General features: G+C 37.3%; 1 protein-coding gene across 1 annotated transcript; it reads left to right on the forward strand.

Annotated features, from left to right (window-relative positions):
• The first annotated feature begins 215 nt into the window (after positions 1-215).
• On the forward strand, positions 216-1,444 carry LOC131656213 (protein PHOSPHATE-INDUCED 1-like). The gene has a single exon (XM_058925972.1). The coding sequence runs from the start codon at positions 299-301 to the stop codon at positions 1,244-1,246; it is 948 nt and encodes a 315-aa protein (XP_058781955.1). The 5' UTR covers positions 216-298; the 3' UTR covers positions 1,247-1,444.
• Positions 1,445-10,335: the final 8,891 nt, after the last annotated feature.

Here is a 10,335-nt window from a genome sequence, read left to right on the forward strand (position 1 = left end):
CTTGTCGTGTATGTCAAACTTGTTCTAGTAAGTAGTAATAACACAATTAAGAACCAATAACGAAGGCGGTTGAAAAATGAAAGCACGCCGAACAGTTGAATGGATTTATAGTCCTAAGAATAACTTAGAACAACAACGCGTTTTCGAGCTGGATGGCACCTTAGTGGATCACTCTAGTCAATGCAACTACTTCACCTTTCTACCACTATATATATACACCTCTCTTCAACACAATCTATAAGACACAACACAAACTCACAACAATCTTTGCTCTTTTCAAGTATTCACTATTTTCAATATGGTTTCTCACTGCTTTCTCAAAATCTTTCTTCTCATCTCAGTTTTTCACCTTTCTTTAGCTGCTAGGAATCTGAATGAGCTTGTTCAGGACCAATCTCAGCTTCTTCACTACCACAACGGTCCTCTACTCTATGGTAAAATCTCTGTCAATCTCATTTGGTATGGTCACTTCAAACCATCCCAAAAAGCTATAATCACTGATTTCTTCACCTCACTCTCTTCTCCATCTTCACAACCCAACAAACCTTCCGTTTCTGGATGGTGGAAAACAACTGAAAAATACTACCATCTCACCTCAAAGAAGAAAGCTTCACAGCTTTCTCTTTCTCTAAGTAAGCAAATTCTCGACGAGAATTACTCACTTGGAAAATCACTCACTAGCAAAAACCTTATCGAGTTAGCTTCAAAAGGAGACAACAAAGACTCCATTAACGTTGTTCTAACATCCGCTGATGTTTCTGTTGAACGCTTCTGTATGGACAGATGCGGGACTCACGGTTCTTCTTATTCTTCAACTGTTCCTGTAAAGGGTAAGAGCTACAAATTCGCTTACATCTGGGTTGGAAATTCCGAAACACAATGTCCAGGTCAATGCGCGTGGCCATTTCACCAACCAATCTACGGGCCTCAAAGCCCACCTTTGGTTTCCCCAAACAACGATGTTGGCCTTGACGGAATGGTGATCAATTTGGCTAGTCTTTTGGCTGGAACTGCGACAAACCCTTTTGGAAATGGGTACTTTCAGGGTCCTTCTGAGGCTCCTCTTGAAGCTGCTTCTGCTTGTCCTGGGGTTTATGGGAAAGGTGCTTACCCTGGTTATGCTGGTGATTTGCTTGTTGATTCTACTACTGGTGCTAGCTACAATGCACATGGTGATAATGGAAGGAAGTATCTTCTTCCTGCTTTATATGATCCTTCTACTGCTTCTTGCTTAACAATTGTGTGAAAGGAGAATTTAGCATAGTTACTTATTTTGCCACTGTATTTTAGGAACTCGTCGTTAAGTAGAATGTTGTACAAATAATCAATTATGTAGGGATTAATTCATTTATTTATTTTATATCTTTTGATTTTGCGGATATTGTAATGATAAACAAGCAAATGTACTATGGTTTGCTATTTTAAATATATCATATTTTTAGCAGATTGCTTTTAATCTATGTTCTATTTTTGGGTTCTGTGGTGGATCAAACATACTGTGTGATTATTTTAAATTTAGTTCGGATTGACGGTTCAGTTTAGTTAATGGGTTGTTTTAAACAGCCTAGTGGTGGAGGAATTATCTTGCCCCCCATTTTTTAACCTGCCACCTCCCAATATTTTTTTAATCTAATTTTATCTTTGATTAAAAAATATGAGAAATAAAGAGTTTCTGAAACAAATTTCTGACATGTATCACAAAACTTCCAATACGAATTATTGGAAATTCAGTTAATTTGGAATTTCCGGTACACCATACCGAAAATTTATTTTATTTGAAATTTTCGGTAAACCGAAATTTTGAAATTTCAGATATACCGGAATTTTGAAATTTCCGGTATACCAAAAATTTCAAATAAACTAAATTTCCGTAATGTTTCAATTTTTTGTTTTTTTTAAACGGTTGAGATTTTACTGTCATTTTTGGAAGGTCTTGATTGCACCGATACATTTGCTGACGGCATAATAAAGTGTCTGATTCGTCCAGAATCTTCCGGTAACGCCTAGGTTTTCATGTATTCAGAGTACTGTTTATGCTTGTTTGTTGTTTGTCATCTGATGTTTGTTAACTATGTTATTTGTCATTCGATGTTCGTTATCTACTCGTAACATGTACTAGCCAAAAAGATTATGCAAGAAAAAAGATGTTCACACATAAGATGTTCGTACAAAATATACAATATACAAATAATACAATGATAACAAAATAAATCTACATAGATCCTCCACGGGCAACATCCGTCAACCTAGCTAAAATACTGTGGACCTCACTATCAGGGTTCACCAGACCCATGAGGCAATCTAAGTGAACTGCGATGTACTGCACACGGTTGTCCTAGTCACCAGCGGGTGGTGGAGGTGGAGGTGGTGGTAGTGGTGGTGAAGAAGCCCTGGAGCATCAAATGATGCGATAGATGGGGGCTGACCCTAGGGTGTGACACTCTGAGGAACCACTCCAAGTATCCATCCTGACACTGCCCAGGCTGCTGAACTGCAACAGTTGTATCCATGATCTCACGGGGGGAGCTGAGGATGTGACTCTGAAACCAGCGATCAATGCCACCAGCTGGAGCCTCTGGAACCGGACGTGGGATGCCCTGTATATAACCAAACTGGCGCAGACACCTCTCAGGAAAGTGTCTTGCCACATTGCTCTCTCATCTATCATACCTCGAATATAAAGAAGATACATCAAAAGGACAATGCACGCGGTGACCTGTATACGGTGTTCAGATAACATCATCCAGCGTCAGAGCATCCAGCCTCCGCCTGTACTCTATCAAGGGTGCCTCTTCTGGAAGGGTCTGTCTGGCCTTCCACCTCATTGCACAAGGGTCAGCAGCCGCACAACGGCGAGTCCTCCGCTCACAGATGTGAGGGAAGTGCTCGTAGATCCAACACTGCATAAATAAAAATAGTCAAGTTTCCGGTAAAATATAATAAAACACAAGCTCAGATAACCAGCAAGCTGTCTGGTGTCAGGACGAGAAGCGACATCAAGCGCCGTGTATGGCATCGTAAGAGCAACCACTCCCCAAGTTCAACACGGGGTATCAAGGTTGCTGAAGAGAGTAAGATAGCGGACATCTATATAATATGCAGTCTTGTCCGTAAAGAGAGTACATGCCACTAGATGTAGCATGTACGCCCTAGCGGTAGCCTCGTAAGAGCACGCATCGACAAGCTGCTGATAAAACTTCCTCAACCATGACATCCTGAGGTGAAAGCCCCGAGTGTCACCAAACTCCTTGAGCACAGTCAGCTCATCAACCTCTAACGCATCCCTCACCATCTGCACCGCCTTCGTCTGGTCCCTATGAACTGGTGTAAAAAATTTACCAGCTATCGGAAGGTGAAACATGGCATGCACATCATCCAAAGTCACTGTCACCTCATTAGTGTGTACTGTAACGCCCGTAAATGTGTTTTTCTGTTTAGTTGTGATGGTTGTTGCATTTTCCTAAATTTTACCGTTTTTGAGTCGTGTCAGTCGGTAAATATTAATTATGTTAATATTTTACTTATTACTTTCCATGTGTGTAATTATTATGTTTTGGTGTTAATTGGTTAGAATTAATGTTTAGTAACATTTGGGCCAAAATTGGAATTTATGAGAGTTGAGTGGGTGAAAATGAGAAGTAGAGAAATAGAAAGAGTTATAGAGAGGTGAAATATATGATGTCTTAGAATAGAAGAGAAAAAGAGATATTTTAGAGAGAAAAGAGAGAAAGCTTGTGAAGAGAAGAGAAAGAAGAGAAAAACAAAGAGAAGAGAGTTGTAGAAATCCAAACCAAGCTAGAATCAAGATTAACCAAGGTAAGGGGGTGAATCTAATTTATCTTGGATGTATGGTTCCTATAGTTTTGTTGTGTTTTTGTTCTTGTTCTTGTTTATCCTATGCTTGACCAACAATGGTAGATTATGAGTTTTGTGAGCTTTGAAGTTATGAACATGATTTTGTGGTGTGTATGTGTAGTATGATGATAGATATCTTCATTGATCATGTTTGTTTTTCCATTTCTCCATGTTTTCTTGCATTAGAAGGAAAAACTAGGTTATGAGAAGTGTAATGATGTCAACCATGCAAAGTTGGTTGTTTATGTTGCATGATCACACTTTTATGTTGTGTTTGTGATTTGTGGATGTTTAGAATGATGTATATGAGTTAGAATAAGGTTTATAAGAGTTTGGGTGTTGAAAATGGTGATTTTTAGGTTTATACGATGCTTAGGTCGACCTACACAGAGGTTTGCGTCGACCTGTGCAGCCTAAAAGACAAAAATCTGGGTTTTCTGATGAATGCGTCGACCTATTGGGTCAGCGTGCGCATACCCGAGGGTGGCAGGAGTTCAATGCGTCGACCTATTATTTCAATGCGTCGACCTACTGCTTTTTTCCAATTTTTGGCAGATTTTGTTACAATCATAACTTTTGATCCGTAACTCCGTTTTTGACGCCGTTCGAAGCGTTATGAAGCTTATTGAGTATACTTTATGATAAAGAGGAGTGTGTTGGTGGTTGAATGATTTTTCATAAATGTATTTTGTGAAATGATATTTGCTAATCAAGTATGTTTTGACGGTATATGCGTGCTGTGTGAATATGAACGCCTGAGTGGCGATTTTGGTGATGTATCCGTGTGGATTAATATAACCGGTGTGATGTGGATATGTGACCGAGTTATATTATTGTTGTTGTTGTTGTTATGTAATCGAGTCGTTTGTATGCACAGCATGACATTTCATTACGTTAATGGCGGAATGCTATTAACAGGTGGCCTGCGGGCATTGGTTACCAGTAGGAGCTTAATGCTCGGTAACGGTATATTAGCCTGAGTGGCAAGAGGTCATCAGTGGGAGCTACATGTTCGGTGACGACAGCCTGCGGGTTTCCTGAGTGGAATAAAGTCCCAGCATAATGCTCGGCAAGGTGTATTTGTCATAATGACAAGGAGGAGTTTACTCCGGATTTGGTACCACATGCATATGCATAGTCGAGTCTCATTCATCATCGTCTGTCTTTATAAATTATGTTATCACTCATGTGTCGCATTACTTATATATTGATTGTGGTTGACTTAGTGGATTACTTTGTTGTATGATTCTTGATGATACTTGTTGGCATTACTATATTTATCATGCTTTTCATTATGAATTATATTCTCACCCTTCTGCCTTAATGTTACCTACTCGTGGGTAATGTGCAGGTGATCCGCAAGTGTAGGTGCTCTCTTAGTAGTCGTCCGTTTTGGTGTCGTCCGCTCGTGATACATAACACCTAGGGGGGGATCGAACACTTATTTTGTAGATGATACTTATAGGATCCTTTTGATGTATATTTGATCCTTTGGATGTATTCATATTATGTATTTTGGATACCTTCTCATACGGTGTATTTTGGAGGAATGTTGTGGATATTTTGTTTACCGATGCATATATATAAGTATGAATACAGTAAAGTGTTTATGAGAATCCTTCCTCTTTGATTATTTGTGTTACGCATCTTTTACGAGTATGTTATGTTTGGTAATGTGGTTACTTAAGTGTAACACCCTAATTGTTTATATGAATTTAATTTTTACACTCTAACATTTATACCTAAATGCTTGGGTAGAATTGGGGTGTTACATGTACTGATGACTCTGTAGATGTACCTGTGGTGGTGTCCGTATCATGTACCACCCGCTCCTCAGCAACCCCCTCATCAGCCACAGTCACCCGCTCCTCAATTCTAACCACCCCCTCATCAGGAATAGGTACCTGCTACTCAAGTATAGGCACTCTCTCATCAGCAACCCCCTCCCCATCAATAGCCACCGACTCCTGCTGAACAACAACCTCCGACACAACCTCTGCAACCTCATCCTGCTGCACCTGCCCGTCCAGAGCAGTGGAAGCTCTACCACCCCGGCGCCAAGGTGCACGAAACCCCCTACCCGCCTGCATCTGCTCAGCCCTCCGTTTTCAATTAGAATCAGTCGGAGCAATGCGTCCAGCACGTAAAGCTGACGTACCAGCCTCATCAGCATCATCCCGAGCACGAGCCTCAGCTCTATCGATAGCCCAACCCGCAACAGTGCCATCGCTGGCTCTAGTCCTCACTGAAAAAATTAAAAATATAAGAAAAATAGAATTTTTAGAAAATAATAAAATACCGAAAATTTCAAATATTTTAAGATTTTCGTTAATGAACAAAATACTGGAAATTTCAAAATTTATGGTATTTTTAAAAATTTATAAAGATACCAGAAGTTTTGAAATTTCCGGTAAAAAGTACCAGAAATTTCATAAAAATACCGGAAACTTACTTATATACACGAAATTTCCAGTAAGCTCCTCAAATTTCCGGTATCTCCCAAGAATTTGGAAAATGTGGTGCTCTCCGCAGATTTTGAAAAATGTGGTAAATGATTTTGGATGGAAATTTTGGTCTTTTCATGCATTTTTTGGGGGGGGGGGGGGCATGGCTAATTTGGGGGATGGCAAGTTGAATTCTCCTAGTGGTGGTGCTTAACATAGTTTTGAGACAATACTTTATCCATCGCGGATTGGACCCATTGCTTTATTATCAAAAGAAAATTTTACCTTGTACTCTTAGGATTATATTTGTATCCCTATAATTTTTTTAACCAATTTATCATTCCATTGTTTACCATTCATAAAAAAAAATTGGAAGTGCACCTCTACATATGCGATCTCGAACACATTGAAAAAGACATCTGATATATAAAATTATAAACTAAAACATTTATAGAAAGAGATTCGGTTTTGAATAAACATATTCTGGAAGACTTTAAAGTAGTGTTCGGGTATGGGTCAAAAAATTTAAACCAAACCAAAAGTCATCCGGTTTGTGTTTTTGTAAACCGGAACACTTCATGCAACTCTTCAGGTATACTTTTTAATTTATTTTTTTTCAAGTATGGAAATTCTGCTCCAAATTTGCCAAAAGAAATAAGAAATTTGTAGATACCACTGATGTATTCTCAACTGCTCAAAGGTTCGATACACAAGAAGAGGTTATAAGATGGATAAAGAGGTTGGAATCAGAAATAAAGTAACTGAAGGTAGAGAAAAATACAAGAAAGAGGAGTTTGAATTGGGTTTTCTAAAACTTTTAATCTTTAGAAAAACTATTCACAATAATTAATGAGATAGTTAAGAAAAATAACACTTTCGGTTATCCAGGTTCACCTTAGAAAAGACTAAGCATGTCCACCCGCCAAGGTGATTTCTCCTTAGAAAATGACTTAATCCACTAATATTGAAAGATTACAAACAATCTCTAAGAGTCTAGAAAGACACCTTAGCCCTCTCAAGTATACAAACTAACAACCTAGTCACTTGAGGAATACAAATCTCAATAGATTTACAAATGGTAATGTTTACAAAATATTGCTTCTAAAAAGCAGATTGAAACATAAACAGTTTAGCATAAATGTTAACACAATCTAATGAGCAACAACTCTTGTGTTCTTATAGATTCTTAGAAACTAGATTTCTCACAATGGAGTGTTTAGTACAGTTTCTCTAAGATCTTTCTTTCTCTTTTTCTCTTTGAAGTTTATTTGCTGAGTTTGAAAATATGGCTTGAATAGCGTTGTTGATCGGTGACTTCTTCAAATGAAAGTGACTTTTATATATAGTCCCGTGAAAAGATGATGGCTGAGAGGGGACAAGACGTAGCTTTCCTTGACGTAACAACTCTAAAAGTTTGTGGGAAACAAAGAACACACCAAAGATGAAATCGTATAATACGTCCTGCAAAAGTGGAAAAGGTGATGTACTGTTGTACCATATTGCTTCTCTAGCATGTTTATAATCATTCTTCATTTGAGATGTACTTCTTATCTAAAGTAGAGAGAGCAATGAAGGGACCATGTAACATAGACGTTCCAAGAGACAATATTTTTCAGAGTCAGAGAGAAGTCTTCAGAGTTATAACAGCGGCCTATCTGAACGTCATATTCTGAATTCTAAGCTGGAGGCAAAGAGCGTATCTGAGCTAAATTTTTATCTTGAAAAGTAGCTTCGCTTCACATCATTTATAAATCCTTTTTGTGACGAGTCATTCAACATTCTTCAGAATTGCTAATGTCACTTCAAAGTTGAGATGAATAGTTCTTCTATTGTGTGATGACGTTGATTCTCATGATTTTCTAGACAACAATCACAATCAACCAAAATAGTGAATTTGCACACTCTAAAAATTATTAGAGTACAAAATTGTTGCATAACAATATATGTATTTTTATCATCGAAACTAAAGATTGAATGCAGAACCAAATTTTGTTCTAACAGTAATTGTTATTATCACTCGTTCAGAAACCAAAACAGGCAAGAGAGGAAGAAGCGTCGAAGTAATATTTGGTTGCAATAAAGGGGTAAAATACAAGGATAAATGTGAAACTCAAAGTGCAACTAAGAGGTGTGGATATGCATTCAAAATCAAGTCGACTTTGGCAAAAAAATGGGTCTGGATGGAAGGTTGATGCATTCAAAATCAGGTCGACTCTGGAAGAATATGGGTCTAATAGATTATAAGAGCCATGCGTTTGTTGGTAGGTTGACCACAAATGAGAAGCATTGTTGATTTGACAAAGAGACATGTTCCACCTTGACACATATTGATTTCGTTGAATGAACGAGATCCCAAGAATGTCACTCGAATCACACAAGTATATAAACACAAGAGTGTGATAGAAAAAGAGATAAGAGGTCAAGAAGTGAGATACAACATTTGCTTAAGCTTGTATAGGATGCATGCTATGTATACTGGAGTAGAAAAAGAGATGACTCAGAAATCGTGAGAGATATTTCTTGGGCTAATCCAGATTCAGTTAAGTTGCTTAATACTTTTCCTATTGTCTTAGTTGTGGAGTGCACTTATAAGACAAACAAATATAAATAACTTTTGTTTAAAATTGTTGGCATAACATTGACTGAGTTGACATTTGCTGTTGCATTTTCCTATATGGAGTGTGAGCAGACAGAAAGTTTTTGTTGGTTCTTGGATAGGCTGAAGGAATTGTTTGTGAAGAAAGATTTGTGTCCACAAGTGATCTTGAGAGATAGAGATCTTGCTTTGATGAAAGCAGTTGAAGTAGTGTTCACTCTTCAATTTTCATGTCTATAAAATTTAGCATCAATCGAAAATAATTTGACATGTCAACGAGATGTATAAAAATAAATGTCTTACAAAACTTCATGAAAATCGTTAATTTTATCATTCTTTTTAACATATCAAATAATTTTTGACTGACGTGAACTTTTATAGGTTTTGATCTATATGATAATAGATTTCAATCCAACGGTGGATTTTACTATACAAACCATGAGTGGAGAGTTATCGGATGTGTCATATTACAAAATTTGACACTTTATGTCATTTGATCCTGATATTCACAAATAAAGTAAACTATTTTTAAAACATTAATGTGAAATTGAATTTTAAATAGAGTTTTAAGTCAAATCAAACTTTTATAAAAGTCAGACCATACAAAGATCAAATGTAAATCTTTTAAATTTATCATAGATTGGATTATTTCCTCCCGTAATTCATTCTACCACTTCTCGTCATACTCAATAACTACAACTACGACCCACCAGTAGTTATTGCTCCGAGGTAGTTCTGTCAACTAGTAAAAATTTGTCCATTGTGTTTCGTTCAATGCTCAGTTTAATCAGTAATAAATAATCATTTATGACTACCAGTAGTTTAGAGTTACATACAGGACTATGAATAACATTAGTCGATGAGAGATAACTCACCGAATAACATTGAAATTCATATAGATTGAATTTGAAAACTCCAAATAATACTTTTGCACATTTTCTAGCCAAATGTAAATCGAATAACCAGAAATTCGTGACTACATCAATTTGCTAACAAGAGTAAATCATGGTCCAAGAAAGAGGCTAATTACAATTTACATACAGTACATACATGAAAACTAGACTAGTGTAGGGTTTTGTTGTCTTCTTATCTAGTGCATGTTGACTATGTTCCCCATTAGCTGGCAACACTACTATGTTATTGTGATAACATGAATTATCATTACAAGCAATAATAACAAGTAACAATCCATAAATATCAAGGTGAAAAATTATGAAAACGTGCCGCACAATCCAATGGAATTTGATCACATAAGAATTAGTCCTAACAATTAGCAACGCGTAAGAACATTCTAGCTGGACCTCACTCTAGTCCATTCTCCCACTTATTTTGACTCCACCAGTCAACCCTTCACTAATACGTTCTCTTCCTTTTTCGACCCTCTTTCCTTTTCCCTTCCTTTTAACTTTCCATACCCCCTATAAATACCACCCACCACAT

Source organism: Vicia villosa, linkage group LG3, assembly GCF_029867415.1.
Source record: "Vicia villosa cultivar HV-30 ecotype Madison, WI linkage group LG3, Vvil1.0, whole genome shotgun sequence".
Taxonomy (NCBI): Eukaryota; Viridiplantae; Streptophyta; class Magnoliopsida; order Fabales; family Fabaceae; genus Vicia; species Vicia villosa.